The sequence below is a fragment of the Pezoporus occidentalis genome, unplaced genomic scaffold (genome assembly GCF_034315485.1).
Source record: "Pezoporus occidentalis ecotype Australia unplaced genomic scaffold, CSIRO_AGI_Poc_V1 ctg17, whole genome shotgun sequence".
NCBI classification, from domain to species: domain Eukaryota; kingdom Metazoa; phylum Chordata; class Aves; order Psittaciformes; family Psittacidae; genus Pezoporus; species Pezoporus occidentalis.
Window position 1 is genome coordinate 7,429,303 of NW_026913531.1, and position 24,355 is coordinate 7,453,657.

A 24,355-nucleotide genomic window follows, 5' to 3' on the forward strand; every position below is an offset into this window, starting at 1 on the left:
GTGTAGAAAACCACCTACTTAAATATTGTTGAGCTCCATGAGTGGATGCTTAGATACGTCATTTGACACTGGTGTAATTTTACCCTACTGATGATGTGCTGCTGCAATAGTAATCCTGCTCAGTACGAGAGGAACTGCAGGTTCAGACCCCTGGTGCGTGTGCTTGGCTGAGGAGCCACTGGCGTGAGGCTACCATCTACGGGCTTATGACTGAACGCCTCTGAGTATCCTGCCTAGACGCTTGTTGTGCTACTGTGTCATCAGTCACTTGTGATTGACCCAGGAGATGACAGTCTTGTTCAGAATGCGTGGGTGAAGGTCTTCCCGAATCTTCGTTAGCGAAGACAAGCCTTCCTCATAGGAGAAGGAAAACTCCTATCTTCAAACATGGGCAGATGGAGCTCATCTAGCCTTGTGTGGTCTTCCATCTAAGAGAAGGACACTCTTACAAAACCTATGACCTGAGGACTTTGCTGTCACCATCCTAGCTCGCTAGGCCGTGGCAGTTAAACCTCAGGTGTAAAGCGTGGGGCCAGTTCTGCGCATGCTGCTCCTCACCTGAAAAATCCAGTGCACAGGCTGGAAGGGCTCACTCTCACTTGTCTGTATGAACAGGCAAGGGTCGAAACAGTAGGTAACAAGGTGCATGGGTAGCTGCAGATCCAACCTTGCATGCGGGCAGACCAGCGCATGGGTAGCTCAAGATCGCTCAGGAGATGACAGTCCTGGTCAGCCACTTCCTGATTACCTAAACACCCTTCTTTTCAACCAGATTTTCATATCCCACTTGCCCTTGGTCTTCGTGCTTGTAGTAAGAATGGTTAAAGCCCTTCCCAAATCTTCACTCACGAAGCCAAGCCATCAAAATAAATAAAAAAAAACCAACAAACCAACAAAACCATACCCAAAAAAACTAAAATCATAAAAATGTTTTGTTAAAGCATGAAATGCAATACTGCATATTGTTAAGTTGTGCTCTTTGTAGAGCCAAAGAAGTTTAAGGATCTAGACCTTACTGATCTTAAATTTAAACTTAAAAGAGAGGCTGCAATTAGTTGCACCAGCAATGAGGACGGATTAGCGCTGAGATTGTTTGCATTTCTAGGGCAGGAAGCAAAAGGCAAACTTTTCATTGTTATTGTTTTATGATGTACAAAAAAGATCTGAAGGCTTTTAGCAGGTTTCGCTATTATCCTTGAGGAATAGCATATTTGCTCTAGTATGGTCTTGTCAAAGAACACTGTACTGTGAACTTTCTCAGCATTTAATTGAAAAGTTAAACCTTTTGGAAAGAGAGAATTTTTTCTATTGTTAAGTAAGTATTAACAAAATAACAACAATCAAAACAATCCGTGAAAGCTCACTTCTTATCTGTTGATAATTATATTTTTCTTGTTAGTATTCAGGATGTCATAATCTTTCAAGTGGTGTATAGCCTTCCAGCAAAGACCTGCTCTGAATTTCTAATTAAAACAAACAAACACACAAACCCATCTTCCACTTCCCAGCCTCTTTCTGCATAAACAGTCTCCTCTTAAGAGACTGTAGAAGGGTCTATAAAAAGAGCGAAAAAGGTCACATTTAACATTTGTCAGTTGTTTATGTGCATGTTTGAAGGAAACGAGTTTGAAAATAATTGTGCCAGAGGGGTGGGCAGAAAAATTTCCACATAGCAAAATCTGCTAGGAATGAAAGGACAAGTTGAACCAGGAACAGAGATTTTACTGTGAACGTGTGCATGTAATTCCATAAACTCTGAATAATCTTTTTGTTTCAAATATAAACTTAATTGGGATTTTAAGTGATAACCCATTTACACAGTATCAGATCATTAAAAGCATTTAAACTGTTGTCCTGGGTTCAGCAGTAGCAGTCATTTTTCTCCTTCTTGGTAGCTGGTGTAGTGCAGTGTTTTGACTTTCAGCTCGGGAACAGAGCTGATAGCTCTGTTCCAGCTCTGTTCCAGCTACCAAGAAGGAGAAAAATGACTGCTACTGCTGAACCCAGGACAACTGTCCTGGCAGGTAGGGATGAAAAGTATCTGAGATGAGTTGTCAAGTATTATCCAGCTTACAAATAAAAATAACTTGTTACAATAGGCTTTCCAGGGAATACATTCATTATAAATTGTAGATGTGGGTTTTGACTGATTTATTACCAGAAAATATTTAATTTTTCAGGATATAGAAATATACGAAAGCTAATAAATCAAACCAGAATTAATATGGTAAATAAAATATATGGACTTAGGCCTTTTTAGATGGTTCTGATACAAGTACATAAATATTCTTGTTATAAATTTCTTTGTTCCCTACTAATGCCTCCATTGAATTCTTCCGTATTGCATCAAAATTGAATTAATTAGTTTAACTGATTAAGTATTTTAAACTTCACAAAGAGAAACTGTACAGAAATTTCTTCATGAGATAAATAGATAAATTATGATTAGACCACATCTTGTTACTGAAACATCAGTAGCCTGATGGTAGGAAACTATTAGTAATTGACCTAAAATGGAGAAGCACTAGCATCTCTATTTCATATCCAGGGAGAGTGTCCCTACAAAGGAGAAAATAAACGGAAAGAAATAAGATAATTCCAGTGTGAAGTCCTGCTTCTGAATGATTGAGGAAACATGAATAACCATCCCATGAATGCGTAGTGTGACATGGAAGAAACAGACCTAATAAAAGGAAAAACATTTGACAAATGATTCTTTGTAATAATGGGGAGAAAGGTTATCAAAATGCTTATGTTGTATCTGGCACTATTTGGCAAAGAGGTTTGTTACAAAAGGCATCTAAGAAATTAAAATACAAAAATGCACATATTTTAGCATTTACAGATTCTTCTGCAAAGAGAGAGTAATTCAAAACAGCTTTCTTTTAGGGTGCCCATGTAATTGAGAGCAGAACTTAGGCTCATCAGTCATAGAAATAGGTGAGAAAATCTTGCTTCCTGATTCTCATTTAGGCAGAAGTGGTATGTTTCTGAAAGCATTTGAATAAGTAAGTGCTTTCGGATGCAGCAGGGGGGAACCTAACAAGCAGTTCCAGATGGCAAATGTTGAGTTATTCCATAAATAAGGGGAGGTTCTTCAAGTTACTAGCATGATGACATGGGGAGGTGGAGGCAGCTGCGTGCTTCACAAAATGTTGTTTAGATGGGTATGAAGTTGTGAAAGGTTTTAGAGCACTTATTTGGTATGGTGTGCTTGAAGAAAAAAAAAAAAAACAAACATATTGTTTGGCTGTGAGATGCAAAATTAAGTGGGGCTTTCAATAGGAGGCAGATCTGAATGCTCCAAATGACCACTGTAGTTAGTAAGTAGGAGCTGGAAGACCTAAGCATGGAATCTGTTTTCGTCTCTTGCAGTCTTGGAAAGTTACTTAGTTTTCAGGTAGAATACGTTAGGATGCACTTTATGTAGAGAAAATGGAACTGGAACTTTAAATCTAGTTAAGACAAACTGGCGTTTTGGTCACAGTCAGGAACAAAGAAAGGATTTGGGAGTTTTTGCTGCAGTCATCGTAATATTCCATAAATTCCTCTAAAATAAAAATTTTTCAAAGGGTTGCACAACTAAATCTTAAGCAAGGACTGACAGCCCTAAGATCTCCAAAGGCTTGACTGATGCAGGCTTGACAGAGCTTAAGTGGAAAGGCTTGTTCTTTGGTCTGTGGTCAACAGCATACCCCAATATTTTGTTATTCAAATGTCAAGCGACTGAGATCTATAGTGCTTGTTTCCATTAAAAAAAAATAAAAAAGTTGTATTCTACATTTCCCAGTTCCTTTTGTTCAGAATTTACAGAATTGAACACCTGCTGTTGATTTATGTTGATGATTATATTTGTTTTTTTTTTGTTCCCCAGAGAAAGAATTTGACCCTCTGCAGCATTGGTTTATTGACCTCGTGGGGCACTGCACTGCTGGGTGTCCGCTTATACTGGATGGGCAACAAGCCCCCAAGTTTTTCCAATTCTGACAATCCAGCAGCTGACGCGGACAGTTTTCTCACACGTACGCTGACCTTCTTTTACCTGCCAACAAAGAACCTCTGGCTGTTGCTATGCCCAGATACCCTCAGCTTTGACTGGTCTATGGATGCTGTGCCTCTTCTGAAAGCAGTCAGCGACTGGAGGAATCTACACGCTGTGGCCTTCTATGCTGGACTTCTCCTCCTTGCCTACTTTAGCTTGAAGGGTTCCAGCAATGAGAGAGAATGCAATGGGAAAACTGTAATGAACGGCAAGCAGAATGCTAATGGGCATAGCTGCCACTCAGACATAGAGTACAAGACACTGGAGGTGAAGTCAAGCTTTGCATCAAAACAAGAGAATGGTGTAAAAAAGCTCGAAATGCAGAAACTGCCACTTCCTTCAACTGAGAACATTGTCATTCTGTCTCTGTCTTTGTTAATAGTGCCCTTTGTTCCTGCCACAAACCTATTTTTCTATGTTGGCTTTGTAATAGCAGAGCGTGTGCTGTATGTTCCTAGTATGGGCTTCTGCCTGCTGGTTACAGTAGGTGTCAGGGCCCTTTATGTCAAAGCCCAAAAGCGTTTTCTGAAGAACTTGGTTTTTTGTTCCACTGCTGCATTAATTGTTTTCTATGGACTCAAGACTGTTGTCAGGAATGGGGACTGGCAGAATGAGGAGATGCTGTATAGGTCAGGGATAAAAGTAAACCCTGCTAAAGGTAAATTCTGCTTTTTATGGTCAATGCTTTATTTATTCCTGTCTTTGCCTTTGAATTGTCTGAATTTATCAGCTGTATCTAAAGAGGATATGCTAGGAAATGTCCTTTTAAGTTGCAGTAGTACATACATTAGTAAAAAATGAAAAAAAGCAGGAGTATGTTTTGATAGGGTGTTACAGGTTTTGCGTTAACGTGGAGAAAATGAGACCCTAAGGTAAGACGATACTTTCTTTTTCATTATCTTAGTTCTGTGTTTTAGAATTAAAGATGCATTATTAGTATTAAAGATCCTACCCACCGTGCTAATTTTCCATCTGGAATCTGGTACCTATCATGCTGATGAAGTTTTTTCATATGTTCACCTAATGTTCTGTTCTCTATGACTAGGAAATATATAAAATAGTAAAGGACACCATCAGTGAGCTTGTGTTTTTTTTTTTTTTATTTCATATGATGCAAATAACGTCAATACTACATGATAAAAATGAGGAAATGAGGTCATATTATTCACCCTAGGAAATTACTGTATTTCTTCCTGCGTGCAGGTACTGTAAAGAGTTACTGTCAAATACTTAGGCCTTCCTGTTAATGTATAAATGTAAGCTATTTGTTTCCCAGCTACTTCTCTTGGTTGTATCTATACCATAATGAAATAGGGCTACAGCTAGTGTAAGCACTTCCAAACACACAGTAAACCCTCTAGTTCAGGCATCAGCAACAATGTTTAGCTGTGGTTTCAGCATATATGGCAGATCCAGCTGGGATCCTGAACTACATGCTGCCTGTACTGCTCTTGGCACACAAACAGGTTTTATGAGAATGGTTAAAATACCACCTGTGAGTGCTGTGTAGGCATTGACTAAGCTTTCATTATTCACAATTCATAAGAAGTGAGAAGGGATCACTTGATTGCTTTGTCTGTCTGTGAAAGAAAAATCTGACAGCCTTTGATCATGTTGCACTTGAGTTTTTCAAGTTCTGTGCTCAGAAGCCCAGAAGTGCAAAGTCATCCACTGACAGAGGTGTGTTTCTTGGTTAGACAGTTATATCATGCCATAGTCTAAAAGCTGTGTTACTATGAGGCAAATGCAGGTGTTGCCTAAAGCTGATAGAGAGTGAAAAACTAGATTTGACAGATAAGATGCCTTGCAAAGCAGCATTATAGTGGCTTGTCAATTGTCAGTCTGCTTTTGTAGCTCTTCTTCATATACTTTGTCTCCCTAGGTAAAATTATTAAACTTGTTGCTGCAGTGACTTTTTGTTAACCGTGAACAAGCACATCCCATTTCTTTTTTTTTCAAAACTAGTGCAGGAGGGCAAGAAGTGAAGTAAGTGAACAGCAAGACAGCACACCAGAGTGGTGATATGATGCTGTGAGACTTACCAGTTTAGTGACATTGTAAAGCTTGCATTAAAACGTTGGCTTTCTTTAGAAAGAAAAGAGTGTGTGCACATTTGATTAAATAGTTAAGTATGTTCCATTTTTGGTGGGGATCCCAAGATATTGCAGACTGTATTGATAGTTTTCTGCTTGCTTTAATCCAGTTTTTGTGATTAAAAAAATAAAATTCTAGGTTTTGTCCAATAGTAGGTTTGGCTGTGATGTTGTCTGGAAATTAAACTGCTGGGTACTATGCTCCCCGGAGACAAGGCAAGCTATTTTCATCATACACATCTCAGTATGCGCAGACTTATGTATATATGATTGCCTGGTTTCTCACCATATAAGCTGACATTAAGTTTCTTGTAAGATATGCAAAAGCAAAGACAGCATGTCAGTGTGGTGATATAGACATGACTGAGCTGGCTGTAAATCTCCTTAAAATATCCTGTTGAAGTTCTGCTGAATATTTACTAGCCCACACACGTTGTAACAAGGCTGGGTACCAGAAACTCCCAGCTAAAGTGACCTGTCACTTAGCTCTATTCATTATTGTGAATACTTTCGAGATTATCCCTGGCTTTGACTATGCTAATTTTATTTTCTATTTCTTATATGATCAGGCAAGCCTGACTGGTCTGGACTGGCTGCCAATCCACTGAGGCATTAGGAGATGAACAATTCAAACTACTCTTCAGTAATTAAATGAGGTTGACGTAGGAAAAACAATTTATTTTTGTTTGCCTCTTTTTTTTTTTTTTTTTTTAGTTTTATGAATGCTAGTGATAAATAGGCTGTTCAAACAGTGAGACAATGGACTGCTTAGACAGCAGAGAGAAAGTGTTTTCCTTCCTTCTAGTCTGCTAAGAAGAAGCTGCCACTCCTCATTTCTCTTTTTCTCAACTTGCAGCCCTTTCTCCTCATGAGTATTTTCTTACTTCTGATCATTTTTGAGTGGTGGGATCATTTTCCCTAACACTTTTCCTTTCTTCTTCTGCAAAGAGCTTCTGAACAAGAGCTGCTTTAGTCCTCGGCTAAAAAGCAAAGAGGGAATCTCTTCAAAAATTCCCCATATGCAGGCCAATAAAGAAGTGGATATCTGTGAGGACCAGCTTTGCTAAAGCAAGGAGCTGAGTGTTTTGTTCCAGATCCATCTGTATTCTGGCCTAGCAGGATGAAAGCCACTCTGTGGCTGGATGCTGTGTGATAACATTGAGCTGATGTATTGTACTAATAAGGTCATTTGAGAGGCAAGCTATTAGCACAGGTGCATTTATGAACTAATGTGGCTGAACTGCTTTGGAAATGGAGTTGTCTCACATGGTGATGGTTTATAATCAGGTCCTCTGTGCTGTAGTAGGTTATGAATATAATCTTTTCTGCTGCTATGGGACTTTCAGGCAGATTTGTTCAGAGGCTTCTTCGTCTTCAATCCTCAGTGAAGAGATGGGCAATAAGTACCTTGCCAGCTCTTTCTTCTGGCTCCCTCAAGGAGAAGAAAGGCAGAGAAATAGTGTTTTGCCTCAAGTGAGAAAGCCCCTAACCCCATAGGCAGCCACAGCCTTTCTGCAATTTACATTTCTACAGGCTGCTCTTGTCAATCACTGAAATGTGGAAAAAATACTCAAAAGCATAATGCATGGCTCACCTTTCTCAAAACGCCAAAATACACTGCAGGAGAGTCAAGTGAGAAAGAAGGTGGTGGTGCCACCTCTGAGCCACTGTGCACATGCCAGCTTTCATATCTGGCTTTCTGTGTGGCAGGAAGATAATGGCCCTTGCCTGGTGGAGTCATAGTGAGGACCTAGGATGCCTTGATTCCATCTCTTTCTGGGCTCGTTCTGGTCTTTTGGTTATGGCTAGTATTTCAGATATCTTTAAAGTGATCTGAGCATTGCCTTTTTACAGTCTGTCAGCACTTGAAGGAAAAATAGGCAAGATTGATTAACGTAGTTTATGGATCCTGAAGTGGCCATGTACATGTTTTGACACTAGGGAGGGAAAGGCACAAGAATTTCTCTGTGCTGCCTTCAACTTAATGAGCAGCCCACTGATATAAACCAGCTCCCATTATTTGATTATTCTTCTATAGTGAAGAAAGCCTCCCAAAATGTAAACAAAGAAGTTATAAATTGGTGGTAGCTGACTTGTCTTTTTCAGTTAGACTGAGAGTCATTCTGTGGTGATGATTACCTCATGTTTTTTATAAAATCACAATGACGCACAAAATAATTGTTCTTATTATGCCTTTTTGTCTCTAATTTTCTCTGTATTACCAAAAGCAGGCTTCAAAAAGCCTTATCTTTTTCCTCCAGGCCATTTTGTACCTTGCAGTCAACATCTGAACATCAAAGATATTCCTTATGATGTATTATGATATATATTATTTTGTACTGTTAGAGACACTAATTAAAGAAGTAGAATGTAACAGAGCAAGGCATAGATTGTTGGAGTGCTGCAGAGCCATTAGTTGCTTGATCATAATTTTAGTCTCCTGGTGGTTGCCGTGACATTTGTAAGTAAGCTTTGAAGATCCTTCCTGGAAATACCACACCACACCAAGTAGTTGCTTATTTTTAACCGTGCATTCAAATCCTGCTGAGTTTATATATGTGGCTTTTGCAATGGATTGTACAGCAAGAAACAGATACTAGGCTGGTTCCAAAAGCAGTATTGCTACATTATTGTGGCACTACACCTAGTCTGGTAAGGCCTGTCTCGCATGTGGCACTGACTTAAGTTGGCCTTGCAGCTTGTGGCTTCAAAATCAGTTCTGCATGTTGCTCGGGTGTTTGTCCTTGTTCCATCACAAATTAGTATTAATGAGATGTCATATGTTCATATCTTGGACAGGTCAATAGGACTGGAATATGTGCTTCAGATCTTTCCTGAAGTTAAAAATCCTATTCTTAGTGTCTTGTTTCATATCTCAATTACCATGTTGTTCTCAGTGGGCAGCAATAAGACCAAGACATGGTGTTGACAGAGAAGAATATGTAAGTTGTTCCATATGAATATTGAAAGTTGCTTTCCTTCTATCCACCCTTGCTCCTATTCCAGGTTCCCTTGGGTGTGAATAATTCAATTTTGCTTAATATCTTTAGAATATATTCTAACACTGAAATACTCTTCTGTACCACAATGTTGCTTTTCCCTGTTCACATCGGGGTTTTTTTTAGCTTTGCAACAGGGTTGTAAGATCTTACTGCATCATTCTGCAATGTTTGTGCCTGTAGAATGTTTAAAGAACAGTCTCCAGGGGAGGTTTGGCATCTTTGGCATAGCATTTAGAGTTGATCAGTTTTATTCCCTGGAACTTCATGGACAATTACCTTTCTTTTCTTTATTTCTTTCTTTTTTTCCCCTCTCTGAACTGAAAAAAATACTCTTTTTCAAAAAATATTTTTTAAAACACCAAATTTATTTTTTTTACTCATGTTGAATACTTTGTAGTGTTGATTTCCTCTTTTACCATTACTCTGATGCAGCAAGCAAATGTATTTGCTATACAAATTATTTTAATTATAAATGTAGAGCAAGGGGAAACAATCATGTGAGTTTATATTGTTCCATTTGCATAATTTGTTATTGTTAAAAAAGCACCCAGGTTTGTCCTAACCCAAGAGTTGTTCCTCTGATTAAAAAAAAGGAAAGAAAAGAAAAAATCCATGCCTGTCATTGTAGAGATTGTATGCTCTAGTTCTGTACACTTGGGTAGAAGTAAATACTAGAAGCTGTTTCAATCTGATTTGACAGCTTTCTACTGTTATTCTTATCGACTTTTAGAAAATGATTTCTTGCTAACTGCAGCTGTCAGTAAGAGGTCTGTTCTTCAGCGGACAATGAAAATAGCTAATAGCGTAGTGAGGAAAAGCAGTTATAATACCGTGTAGTAAACTAAGTAAAGAAGCCATATTTCCCTCAAACAAAAAGAATGCAATAGACCAGTATTTTCCATGATGATTAATATTTTCATATCACTAGTGATGACTGGAGACAAAAGGAGAAGAAATATTTGAAGGTATGGCTTTCTTCAAATATACTTATTATTAAAAGCTTAGATTATGCTGACAAGAAGCTTGGCTCTTTTATAATGCCTTTAGAGCTTTGTATTCAATAGCCACTGCTCTGGCACACAACTTGTTAATCACACTTTTTTATGCCTCCTGAGTAGTGTGTATTTTAACAAATATCACACTGGCATTTAAAAATACTTGGTGTCTTTGTAATTGCATTTCAGTGATTTGGTGCATAAATTCTTTTTCTTATATGCAACTTCACAGTAAAACTCCAACTCACCTTTTAGCCAATAGCCCAAAATATCACACTGCACAGTAATTATTTCTTGCTCCTTTGGTTTATGTCACTTCAGTAATAATAAAATCACTCTTAAAGTGGTAAAAGTCTGACTCAAATGACACTGCAGTAAATACAAAATGCTGATTTTGAAAAACAAGACTGAAAAGGGAAAGTAATTTCAGTGCACAGATTGCCATAATCCAGCAAATTTTAGAAGTATAAAATCTTCTAATAATCATGCATGAAAATTTTTCGTATGATCACTGTTAAGAAATATAAGTGCTGCGAGCATAGCTTCTGTAATTGGGTATACACGCCTTTGTTTCTATCTTGCTAATGAACTCTTCTTTAGCCTTTGAACAAGCCACTTTAATCTCAATTTTTCCCTCTGCTGTAGACTTTGGATCACTTCTTAAAAATTTTGGTGATTCATTATTTTATTACAACCTCTCCACATTTATGACAGTATAATACCCCTAATAAGCTAGTTGCTAAATAATATCTAGATACATAGCCATTATGGTGATTCTTGGCATATTTTTTAGTCAACTCTTTTAGAAGTAATTGTCAGAGAAACATAGCATCAACTGTCAATTTTCCCAGCACGTTTACCAGAACTTTCTGGCACTTAATCCTTTGACTATAGGTTGCATGGAAAATTTCCTTGACTTCTATTACTATTTTCAAGTTTGATCAGTAACTTACGTTTGGCTATGTTTTTAAAAAGAAATTACTGTAAAGGTAGTATACCTTCGGTCAGTGTCTGTAATAACCCTTATCACAGCCTACTGTATGAGGAAACTCCCAATAATGAAATGATCCTATATAAATAAAAATTAAAAGGTTATAATTATAATAATGAAAGAATTTTAAGGATAAATGTTGTACAGAATGCTTCAGAATTCTTGAAATAAATAGGAAATGCTTTCTATCTGCCTGCCGCTCATAACAGCTTTAACAGCTTTAACGGAGAAAGCTCAACTGGTAGGTGAACTGCATAGAATTGTTTGAAAGATAAATAAAAATACTACTTTCTGAAAGTAGTGTCGGGATCTCTAAATGGGTGTTATTGCCCTGAATTATTAGACAGTGTAAAAGGAATGGCCATTAGTAAGTTTGGGAAATGGCCGTAGTTATCTGAAGCAGTTGAACATGCCACAGTCATCCCAGCCTCAGTAAAACAGTTTGGCTATGCTAAATATGTTTGAGAGCTGAAGGAAAGTGGTTTGCACTTCAGTTTAAAATCTAAATTTATTCTCCAGTGACAGTGTACTTTCTTTCAGTTCTTCAATAGTGCTGTAGTTTCCTCTGAAATCCAAGTCACTGTGGGATATCTGCTTCTCCTTGAGCAGGATACCAGAAAGCCTGATACGCTTCCTTTACATATATAAAGGACTGGAAACAAGAATAGTAATTTTTTTTTTTTTTCTTTTTCTTGAGTGTTGTCCAACAGCATCTCTTATCTGTGAATAGTAAATAGCAGGGGGATAGGAAGAGAATCTGTTATTAATGACTAGCTAGACTTTATTTTCCCCTTTGCGTATGATAAGAATTTAAATAAATAAACAATTTTGAGACATGGACTCTATTACTCTGTTTTGAGACATGGACTCATCAGACTGTTATTTCTTCCCCTGCCTTCACTAAGGTGCTCTGCAAAATCATTCAACAAACTCAATCTATGCTAAAAACTACAGTGCAAAAAAAACCCCACCCTGGTCAAGGAGGGATTATCTTTGGCAAGATGGGGGTTTTGTAGCATATCAAGTGAAATGGATTAAATTTGGTATTTTCTTTGCCAGAAAATGACAGATTTTATTGTTCGGTTTGATTAAAAGTCAGGCCTTCAGTCCATATTTGTGGGTACTTTGAAACCAGCCTGTTTTTTTTTACTGGGAAAGCGTTACTATCAATTAGAGGAAAATGAGATTACCTGGGTTGGTTGTCAAGGTGAGCATGTCTGTTTAAATGTATTAGTCAGTCATCCAGTTGTTTCATTATTTTACTTTCTTTTTTTTTTTTTTGAAAATATATTAACTGCAAAAATTTTTCCTTTACATAATGATTTTCACCATGGACTACATGTCTTCATTTTACTGTCTGTAATGGGTTTCATACTGGTACACACTAAGGTCCCATCACATAAATCTTGTAGAGAAGCTAACCTTTAATGTGGACAGGACAGTAATTTATATACATGCTTCTTTATACTCCTTTTGGCACTGTAAAATCCCAGTGTAGATAGATAAATGCAAGTATTTTATTAATATTTCCAATACTCTTCCTTTGTAACAGGGAGCTTTATTAACCCTTAAGCTTGGGCTGTCGTCATTGCCACCCCTCACACATGCAAAAATGAAATGATGGCTGATGCAAGTATAGTATGTGCAAAAGGCTTGCATGTAGTTTTGCTTTAAATTACAGAAAAAAATCACAAAACAGAAGGACTGAGTGTTCAACGTAATTTCCTTCTCTTTGCTTAGACATTGTAGGACACTGAACTTTTCTTTCAGTTCTTCAAACACAGAAGACATTTAGAATGTGGAGTGTTAAAGATGGTAGTTAATAATAAAGTCTTTAATTAGTTTCACTACCGGCAAAAAATGAAGGAGGTCATTTCATGACCCACCTTCCTCCCTGTCACCTATATTTCCATACCAGTGTGGATATGTATTGGCTGGCAAGGCTTCACAGGCTCTGTCTTGCCTTAATAAGTGATTTAAAACAAAATAAACAAAACCATACAACTTGAAGTATTACGAAAAGCCTGCTTCCTGGATATGCACTAATTTCCCTTTTCCAAGTCTGACGTATGTTGTTTGAGCACTCTCACAATTCTCTTGGTTTGACAACCTAGCACTGATTTTCCCCTTTCTGTGGCTCCTCTGGCACTTTTCCAGGACACTGTCCTCTCTATTCCTGTTTCCTGGAAAGGAGCCAACACAATCCATCTACTTTCAGCTTTGAGGACCATGGCTGTCATTTCAGTCAGCGATGTGCACTCTTCCATTTCTGCAGAAGGCTGGCTTACAACTCACATAATTTTGAACATGGGACATAATTTTAAACTGTATCATAGATAATTTTTCTTAGAACTATGCCTGCTGTTTAAAAAATTATGTAATTTGACAGATTTAGTACATGGTCACCTCCTTGCCTGAGTCAGTTTGGTGCTCTGAAGAGTTTCTCAGGGTTAATCCTGAGTTTTCCAGCATGCTCGGAGCTCTCCTCTTTGTCCACTTGTATTTTCTGCTCCTTTGGCCTCCTCTCCCTTTCTTGCATGATTTATCACCTCAAAAAAGCACAGTTCCTTATATCATAAGAGTTTCTGTTCACTGCTTTGTTCCTGACCCTTATGAAGTTTTATGAAATGGGAACTTTATGGCAGTAACAGCTTACGGTGTTCCCACAGTGCATAGCTAACGAAGCTGTGCAAACAAAGGTGTGATCAGTCTCTGCTGTGAACAGAGCATTGACTAGATTAGATGTTAAAGGTACTGTGATCTGTCTTTTCAAACAAACCTGGATCAGTTTATGCATCTGATACATACCACGAGCTTCCCAAAACTCATTTTCACAGGAGGGATGGGCCTGGAGGGTGATAGGTGCAGGAATTCCTTACAGTGGTAATTCCACCAGAACCTCTGTGTCATGAAACACATGAATCAATCATGAATCTCCTTTAGCATCAGGATTTCCATTTAAATAAAAGATAATATATGTTTACCAGTCTTTTATTACCTTTCTGACATGTGAAAAGTTATTTCCTGATGCATTGGGGTGTGCCAGCACAGTTTGGAAGGCAGAAAACCTGTATTTTCAACAAGTCTTGCAATAGTTTTAGCTTAACCAGAATGTCTTCGTAAGAGTTGCAATGTTAAACAAAACTGAACTGTACAAAATTGGTAAATGGGATGACTTATCCAGAACAATGTGTGTGTTGGTGTCTTGTTTGTTTGCTTATTTATAAAGGACACCTACAAAGTTGCAATGAGGTTGTGGTTTCCAATTTGAATCTTTTTAGAGGTTCTGCAGTATGAACACTTGCATTATGGGCTTAATCTCGTTTACAGGACAGCTTTGTCTGAAGTATTTTCTTTCTCTTGTGGGGAAAGTGGAAGGACTGTCCATGGAGCACACTGGCTGCACTGAGTCAGGTCCTGGGAGATGTGAGTTGGTACCTCCATCTGAGAGATGAGTGGCTGGGAAGCATGTTTCTTCCTGAACTTGTTTATTGACTAATTGTGAGCGAGGGCTATTCAGTAGAAAGTTTCTGTAATGTTATCCTGAAAATATTTTACATTGTTGATACATAAGTAAGAATAGTAAGGCAGTGCTATTTCAATCTGTTGTACCTTAAACAAAAGTACTGGCAAGAATTTTTTCATACAGTAGTCTGTCACATGTAGTGCATCAGTATGTGAGTATACCTGAAATTTTTCTTTGATGGCTTGCTTTATTCTGGGTGTTGGCTAAAAACAACATTAATGTGATATTTAATGTGTTAATGTGATATTTACTATTCAGACAGTTTAGGGAGCCCTAGCACGTTTGAGATTAGGTTCATTAAAGCTAATTGGATTACCAAAATCTGCAAGTATGTCCTATGCTGAATGAGGAGTCCATACTGTAGACTAAACAGAGTAAATGGTAGTGCCTAAGAACACTTTACCAGCTGCTCAGTCTCATCTCTGAAGTTCATTGAGCTGACAGAGCCACTGTGCTATCCTTTGAGGAGGAGAAATTTATTTTCTGTAACATAGCAAGTGGAGCGGGTGTATCAGGTTGTGATGCTGAGTATGGTAGTGTTATGCATTCATACCATTTGCATCAGGGTTTCAAACCTAAGAAACAAAACTGAAGCACTGCCTGCCAAAAGTCAGTTGGTTCAGTACCGGTGCTGACATGGTGTTGGATAGCTTTCAGAGCTCTGCATAGTTTTAAATTATTTTTTTCTTTCACCTGCTGTCATTCCAAAAGCCCTGGAATTGATCAACAAAGCGTTGAACACACGATATAAATAACACTCTTAATAAAAAGGAGAATAATATGTAAAAGTTAGGAGGTGGTAAATCTCTAATGCAGTCTGTCTCAACATTACCACATACCCACTGATATGTATATAAGATTCAGTGTATAAAGTAGATTAAACTCATAAATTATGGGTATATAGAAACCATTTATCACTTTAGGAAACAAGAAACAGGGCAGTTTGGCTGTTGAGTTAGCAAAATGAGGTAACTTGATCAAAATGTGTATATTAACAAGTGAAGTTTTGAGGGGAAAATAATTGCGAATGATATGAATGAATTTATGACATATTTAAAAAAACAGTAGAAAAATATAATGAGCTGTATAAGCCATAATGCAGAACTTATGCAAAATGTGTTCCACTTTTCAGGTAATAATTTTTAGCATTTACATGAACTTTTCTGTTTGCAAGCCACTTAACAGACATGGTCTAATTGATCTTCTGATATATCTTTGTGAGAGATAGTGGGTCCTTATTGTAGAAAAGCTATCTAAAACACTGAGCTCTTTTCATTGCCTTTTTTTGTGCATGCAACTGAGCTTTCAGAATTTTTAGTGGGGAAACCTATTATTGCCTCTATTCATGAAACTCTTTCCCCATCCAGAACAAAGTAATTGCCTGATGAAATATGAGTGCTAAGGCTGGAGCATCACTCTACTTTATCAACTAGTACACTTGAAAGGAAAAAGCTGTAAGCTGCTGATGAATTTAACCTTTCAAGGAGGAAAAGGTGTTGTTCTTTATAGCTGTGGTTATAATCTTTCAGATGTGAATGATATAACTAGTGCTATGCTCTTCAGGCGTTACCCAACAAAGGTAATTAGGAATATTTGGATGTTGGAAACTTTTGACTTCAGTTGCAAATCCATTTTTATTCTTTTTAAGTAGGATGGATTTTCCATCTACAAACATTGTTCTTAATGTTTCAACTTATTTGTCATGAAATAAACTACTGTTAGAATTCCTTAGAAGGCTCAAAGGAATGTCAGATTTTACAGGGTTTTGTTTTTTTGGGTTTGGTTGTTGGTTGTTTTTTTTTACAGCTTTGTCGCTCCCAAATGTGTTTTAGGAAGGATGACCCTTTAAGAAAAGAACATAGATCAAAACATGAAATACATACACATACGTCAATGTTTCCATAATGTTTAAACTGTAAGGAACTTAGTTTTCTTGGCCCTCATTTTGTGAGAATGCTAATCATATGGGGAAATGTTCATTGCATCTTTCTTCTCTTTCTCCTTTATTTCATTCCTCCAGAAGTTATCATGCATCTGTGCTCCATTAGTGTCTAGCTGCATTTCTGCAGTAGGCACTCTGCAAACCGACAGTGAGATACAATCAGATACTAAACCAGAAAAGTCTTGTAATTAATGGTAGAGTAACAAACATCAAGAATACAAACAGAAAGGCATCAGGACATGAAGCCTCCTGAACAACAAATCTGAACAAAAGGCCGGTGGCAGATCTGTGAACACAATACACTTCTTTAATTCCCAGTTTATCACCTGTAATTTCAGCAGGAAGAAGCAGTCTGGTAACAGGAATCTATCTGTTTTCAAGGTATAAACCTGAAGAAAAAGAAATTTTCTTTCTATGCAAGCTACATAGTACATTAAGTTTATTTTTACTGAGGCATCCCCTGCTGTCATCATTGTTTCACAAAATTCTCTTTAATTTTTGAATAGTCTCTAACCTTAGCAATGGTCCAGTGCCTTATGGAAGGCAATATGTGGCTTTCAGCCTTTAATGTGGAGCTTCGGATAGATGGTAAAGCAAACAATTTGGTTCATAAAATACCTCATCTAGAAATATTGAGTGTAGATGCTAAGAATGAATAGAAAAACACACTTAGGCAAAGTTCTAAGAATATTCAATATTCTGTATGCTATTACCATAGAGATGAGAGAGATTCACAACATGCTGCTGCACCTGATGCTGCCTGCATTCTGGTGATATTGCTACAGGGTGAGGTGCTTGGAATTCATGGCTTTCATACTGATAGCTGTAAAGTAGTAATTTATAGTGCAGAATGAAAAAGTATTAAGAACAGATGGTAAAAAAAAGTGTCCTAAACTGGAAACCTGGATTGTCATGCTCTAGTAATTGAGTCCACATAAAAGTTAATAGCAAAAGACAGGAGGTTATTTTTTTGTTTGTTTTTATGCTCCAAACTTGTAGAAGTTAATCCAGCATTCATAAATCCTCTCATGGTGACAGCCCATAAAAACTGATGCACAGTGTGGTCAAGGCCACAGGTATCTTCCCCATGCTATTTTTTGTCACTTTATTGGAAGCTTCACCTGGAAAATAATAAAACTTCATCATTTTCAAAAAAGTTATTTTATTTCTTTCAGATTTGACTCCATTATGCTCCTAACAACTGAAGTAACTAATTTCAGGAAAAAAACCCAACAAGCCCCTGAAAATAAATCATACTGTGATGTAATTCTTGGAAAACATCACATTTCAAAGTGGGAAATGTAATTAGTACCATTACCTTCTTGTTTTAAATTTTGTCATACTGTTCTAACCTGTTTCCTGCTGATTTTCCAACTCAACAAGCTTGTAATGAATAAAAACATAAAACTTTGCACCAAGCATAATGCAAATTTCAAATATTGATGCTGTGACCATGAGGAGGTTATAAGTGTGCTGTACTGAAGAACTGATTTATATAAAATGGGCATATCTTACTTGTAATTGACCTTCAAGCCTTGGAAGGGAAAAGAAACAAATGGAAAATCCTTTTGGACAATATTTGAAACAGGAAAAATTGTTCAAGAAAAGTAAAATTAGAATTCTTCCCATTCAGTCATTGTCCAGATAAATGCCTTATAAATGATAATGGCTAGGAATTTCAACAGGATGCTTCTTTGGAGTTTTACAGCATCTGTTGGGCTTACATGCTTAATAATCTTTGAGTTGAAATCTAATGTCTGCAAAGTAAATGGGGGAACAGAAATACCTTTTTCATGAAGTTCAGAGTACTGATGGTTCAGGTGTAAAATTGTAGGGAAATATGGAGGAGCTGCATTGTTTATCAACTTGATGATGGTTTTGATACCAATCAACATTACTTTCACAAAGTAAAAGCACCTCTAAAGTGTTGATAACTGTGTTGGTAACTGTATTGATAATTACCATAGTTTCCACTCCACTCTTGCCAGAGATACAATGATACCTCTATCTTTAAATTATTTCATGTGGAGGGAGAGGAAATAAAAAATACTATTGAAAAACTTGCCAGATAAAAGCCTATTTTTATCATCATTTCATGTAGTTTGCAATTGTGGAGTATCTTTCAGAATTGCACATTTTTGCTCTTTAAGGAGTTTTACGTAAGTTAAAGTGGGTTGGTTCATATGTTTTTGCTACCTTCTCTTATCTTTTGTCCAGTATGGCAGGTATGCTTTCTTTCCAGAAGGGAAGGTAGAGATCAGTTTTACTCAGAATTAACAAGAAAAGCACATGGTGTTTGTCTACTGAAGTTTGAATGGATTTTTTTTTTTATTTATTTACTTATCCTATCCCTCTCTGTAGTGGGAGCATGCCAATATATATTTACATTGCTGAAGAAATTGTTACAGCTCTGAAATGGGTTATTTGTTCAAATATCAGAGTCAGGTTTTTTGCTGTGCTAGTGGGTTTTTTTGAAATCAAGGATTCAGTTTCTGAACTCCCCCTCTATTAAGATTCCTGTGTTAGGGTTCCTTATCATAAATGTTGCTCAGGACCATACTTTTTGTGCCTGCTGCATGGGATCATAAATGCAATTGTGATAACAGAGGACAACAGATCTCTGGCAAAAAAATATATTGAAGGCTTTTTTTTTCTGGACCAGCATCTCTTCATCCCTAAACTTTTTTTATGATAAATATAGAGATGGTAATTGTTACACATTTAATTCTTTTTCATAGATGAGTCAGGAGAAATGCAGAAGGACCGTCAAGAGAGGGAATGCAGCCTGGAACTGCTGTTATTAATTTCACAAGCTAAAGAATAGTATATAATGCACAAATATTTGTAAAGCTCTATAGAAGTTTTCTTGGCTTGATGTGCATTTTCTATGAACTGAAGTTGCTAGTTGGAACTGCTGACAAGTTGTTTACAAATGACTTTGCTGTTCCCTAAACAACTTCAGTCTTTGTTCAAGTTCACCCCACTCAAGTACTAAACATTTTTAATGTGTTCATCACTTTGTGTTTTAACTTTTATTTTGTGAATAAGTCTGATTGATAGTTTTAACTTTTATTTTGTGAATATGTCTGAGTGATAGTTTAAGGTGAACACAGTATTAGAAAACTTCAGTAATTTGTTGATGTGAATTTTGAATGTTTCTTTAATCCATTTTCAAGTGTTTGCTTCTAGGAAGATTTACAAAAGGCAGTTTGCCCACTGGCATAACATAACGGGAAAGAAAGCACTTTTCCTTTTCCTTTTCCTTTTCCTTTTCCTTTTCCTTTTCCTTTTCCTTTTCCTTTTCCTTTTCCTTTTCCTTTTCCTTTTCCTTTTCCTTTTCCTCTCCTCTCCTCTTCTCTCCTCTCCTCTCCTTTGTAAAACTTTACCAGGTTGTATTTCACTGATTTAGGAAGGAATTTTAGTTGGATTTTTTTTTTCCTCTCCATATTTCAGTAAAGGAGTTCAGTTACATTCAGTAGGTTTTGAGCTTCCAAATAGATTTTATTGTCCTATTTTTCATAGATTATATAAGGGTGACTCGGGGAAAGGAGAATCCTCCTTTAATACTTTGGGTTATCTTTGTTAACCTCCCTTCCCTTCCCTTCCCTTCCCTTCCCTTCCCTTCCCTTCCCTTCCCTTCCCTTCCCTTCCCTTCCCTTCCCTTCCCTTCCCTTCCCTTCCCTTCCCTTCCCTTCCCTTCCCTTCCCTTCCCTTCCCTTCCCTTCCCTTCCCTTCCCTTCCCTTCCCTTCCCTTCCCTTCCCTTCCCTTCCCTTCCCTTCCCTTCCCTTCCCTTCCCTTCCCTTCCCTTCCCTTCCCTTCCCTTCCCTTCCCTTCCCTTCCCTTCCCTTCCCTCCCTTCCTTCCTTATCAAACTATTGGATGAAGAAGTCAGCATATGTGCTTTTACATCACCTGAATACTTTTCTCTGAAACTTTACTTTGTTCCTTGTTATTTCCATTTCACTGAATAGCATATCATGATCCTTTATTCAGTAGATAGGGAAAGTTTTATTTGAATTAAGATATTTGCACACATTCATTTCCATTTGTCATTTGTCTTCATAATTCAATTGCAAGATGAAAGTTCAACTGTTCCTTTAGCAAGAGACAAGTTTCATAGATTCAGGCAGATTGGAGTGGACAGTGTTGTTCCTGCTTCACTGTTATTTGCCTTGGTCTGTTGAAGAATGAAGGCTAGAGAAGGTTTTGCATGCCAACCTGCTATTTTTCAGGCTTGTTAAATCTCAATTCTCAGTTTCAGTGAGGTAGTTAAGAAATTAATCATGTTAAATTTGAAGCTGAAATTTGTCAGATTCATTTTCATTTTGAAAGCAATGAAATGACTGGGAAGTTGACCTACTCTCACTGCAAGGTAGCATAAATGTCATCTTTAAAGTTTAATAGAAATCTAGTTTGATTCGACCAAAATGGTAACTTTTAAACAATTGTTTATTTTCCTATTTAGTGCTACAGAATTTCTTCTGCTGTTTATTTAAAATCTTCAGCAGCAAAACTCTTTTAAAAGGATCTATTTTCCTGCAAAGAAGGAATTTGCACTGGGATTGCACTGCAAAGCACTGGGATTCTCAAGCATTAAGAGATTTTTCAGTTTATAATTGGTTTAGGATACAAAATGATGGAATGGATTTAATTTAAAATGTTCCCATTTATATTGATTATGATCTATGGAAAAATAGGCAATGGAGTTTGAATGGATTGACTGTTTTGTAGGTGTGCGAGATATGTGAATGTTACCTTTGTTCCCATGGTATGATGGAGTATTATTTCTCAAAGACCTGGGACTGGTTTGGTTTCATTGCAGAGGGAATTAAGCAGCAGTCAAAAAGTAAATATTACAAAGCTGTTTCATTCACAGCTTGTACTGAGTAGGGGCTTCAACAGGAGAAAAATTGGACTTGTAATTAAAGATTAAGCTGTGGTGTGTGTGTATATATATATATATATATGCTTTAGCATCTTCTGAATATTAAATATTCAGAATATTCAGAATATTTAATATATACTTATGAATATACTTAATATATTCTTATGAATATATCCTTTTGCAATTTCAGGTATTACAGATTTTATATGAAGAATAGATATATAAAAAATCAGTGGAATAAAAATCCATTTTAAATTCCAGAATTATTGACCTAGTTTCCTTTTTTTTGAGGATTTAATTTTTAATTTCTCATAATGCACAGATGAAAAACAGTTGAGTACTGAAATTCAGCTGAAATCATAGGGAATGTTTTTAATAGGGATGTGGCTTCATTCAGGTATAATTTTGTTTCTGTTTTTGAATGTGCACATACCTGAACCAATGTTAACTAAAGTTTTGCAGAAGTTTGTTTTGAGGTGTGGATTGAGAAATCGGGTGCCAGAGATGTAGGTACTAACTGATTTTTTTTTTTTTTCCCTAAGGTTAGTTGTGTTCCCTAAGACAAAAGGAGTGAATATTGTTGAGTAGCTGATGTAGCCTCTTTTCCATGTGGATCATCCTCTTTTTCTTTCCGTCATATAATAACAACCTAGAGGATGTGACTGATGCAGATAATAGGTGTTCATAACTTCTAGGGCTATGAGTATGAGCTCTAAATGTAAGCATTTATTCTACAAAATGTTCTCTGTAGCTTCATCTCCAGCCAGAACTAGGTCATTCATCTAATTCTGTATTTAAATAGATGTGAAGATTTATACTAAGCTTTTATAGTTTGAGGAAGTAAAATACCCTTGGTTTACATGTTTCTTTTAATGATAAGTTGTGAAATTACTGTGGTTTATGTTTGCTGTTTTCTGCTACTATCACTTCTTCTACTATATTACATTAAGTTAAATTAATCATTCACGGTTTTACAAGTTTTAACAAAAGTCTAAGTGGAATATATTTCAAATGAAATCAGATTAAATATTGATTGATATTAAAAAGATGACAGATTATTTCACAGAATGTAAAATAAAGTATTGCTTTAAAACTTAAGTTGGATAAAAAATGGAGCATACAGCGTGAAGTGTGGATGAGAAACTAATACGTTGAACAGTGTTAATATTTTTTTTTCCCAGTCTTAACAGATGAAAAGATGAACCGAATCATTCTTCTATACGTCCTTTCACTTACTGAGCTTCGAAGTGGTTGGGAGCCAGTAACTCTATGGCAGGGAATTGTTAATAGTAGTCAAAATGGTCATTTGATGTAGTGCTCTTTTATGGGAGATCAGACTGAAAACAAAAGTAGCTACAGATTATATGGAACATACAACTACAGGAAATTGTACTGCAGAAGCAACATCAGAGAGTGTTTTCACAAATTAGTTAAAAAAAAAAATCTGGGTTGTTTTTTCTTTTCTTCCAAGTGTTAATGCTTATAAGCTGGGTAGTCACCTCCTTCTGATTTTTTTAGCAGCTTTATTTCATTAAACAGGAGAATAATGGAACATTTGTGACTTTTATCGATTTAGTGATAAATATCGTCAGAATTATTTCCTATCTTATGAAATACTAGTCTAAAATGAAGTGACTCACAGAAGAGACTTTATTTTCTCATAGCAATACTACATTTATTTTTTTTTATTTGCCTTTACAAAATTTGTTGTGCACAGTTGGATGACATTATTTTTGTTACTCCTAAAAGGACTCCATCAGTTTTTTCCCAGCAATGATTAGTTTATTCTGCTCAGAGGAAAGTACTGTTTGCTGCTTTTTCATCCCTATGGCAGGATGCTTCTGCAGGAGACCAGAGCAAATTCAAAGCAATGCACTTTCTGAGGAAAAAACATGTATCTGGAATAATTATAAACCTATTTAGCAGTGTTATGTTAAAACTACATTGAAAGTTTGTATTGTTCAGGATTGATACAAATTCCTGTAAAAAGATCGGCTTGAGTAATTGAAGCAGTAGACTTTAACTGCTACTTGAGCTAATGTTTATACTTAGTGCCTCTGGAGGGAAGAATGGTTTGCCATATGTTGTGTGTTTGGTGGAAAGGGCATGCATCATCTTTCCATTGTTTTTGCTCATAAAAAGAATACTTGTGAAAGTAGAACTGTTTTATGAAACAACTTTAATGTATTTGAAAGTATAATGTGGGGTTTTTGTAATGTATACACATAGACTGTAATTATAATGCCAGTTAAATTAGCTTCCTAAATTATGAATAACATGGGCTGTGTTTTCCATAAAATGTTACTTCCAGTTTCTTTTTTAAGTACAGTTTTTGTGCCACTCAACAAAACTGCAAAGGGAATACATGTGGAGCCTTAAATATTTTTTACCTCAAGTCCTTTATAGATGGAATATAAAAGCACATTGTATAGCATAATAAATTGTATGGAAAGAAACCATATGTTTTCCAAGTAGACAAAAAATTCATTTTAGTGATCTGAATAGTATGTTTATATCCATATGGCGTGCTTTAATGCTGGTTACTTACCTAACCATTCTTTCAATTCCTGCATCATTTGTCAAATTTTCATACCTCAGTGAGAGCTGTGCCTGCTCTGGGAAAATTTGTTGCTGTTTAGAGTAGATAGGCGTAAAAAAAAAAAAAAAAGCTAAAGCTATGAAGATGCCCCAGTTCCACATTTCACTCTGGATTTTTATTTAGAGGTGATATAAAATAAAATGGTCCTTTCCTTTTGCTATTGTAGTTTCTAAATCATAGAGACGTATTTTGTTTTTAAAGTTCCTTTTCCCACCTGAAAGCTATATGTACACAGTATGTATGCAGATCACCGCTTGGAAATGTGAATCTCACAGTAAGA

At 36.6% G+C, this 24,355-nt stretch overlaps 1 protein-coding gene across 6 annotated transcripts in view; it reads left to right on the forward strand.

Annotated features, from left to right (window-relative positions):
- TMTC2 (transmembrane O-mannosyltransferase targeting cadherins 2) overlaps positions 1-24,355 on the forward strand; it is a 269,879-nt gene that overhangs the window by 148,376 nt on the left and 97,148 nt on the right. For all 6 annotated transcript variants that reach the window (XR_009963880.1, XM_062613860.1, XM_062613857.1 and 3 more), the window contains one exon: positions 3,875-4,700. Coding sequence is in view for 5 of the 6 variants with exons in the window: in XM_062613860.1 (XP_062469844.1) it covers positions 3,875-4,700 (826 nt within the window). In the remaining variant the exon portion in view is untranslated. The remainder of the gene's footprint in view (positions 1-3,874; positions 4,701-24,355) is intronic.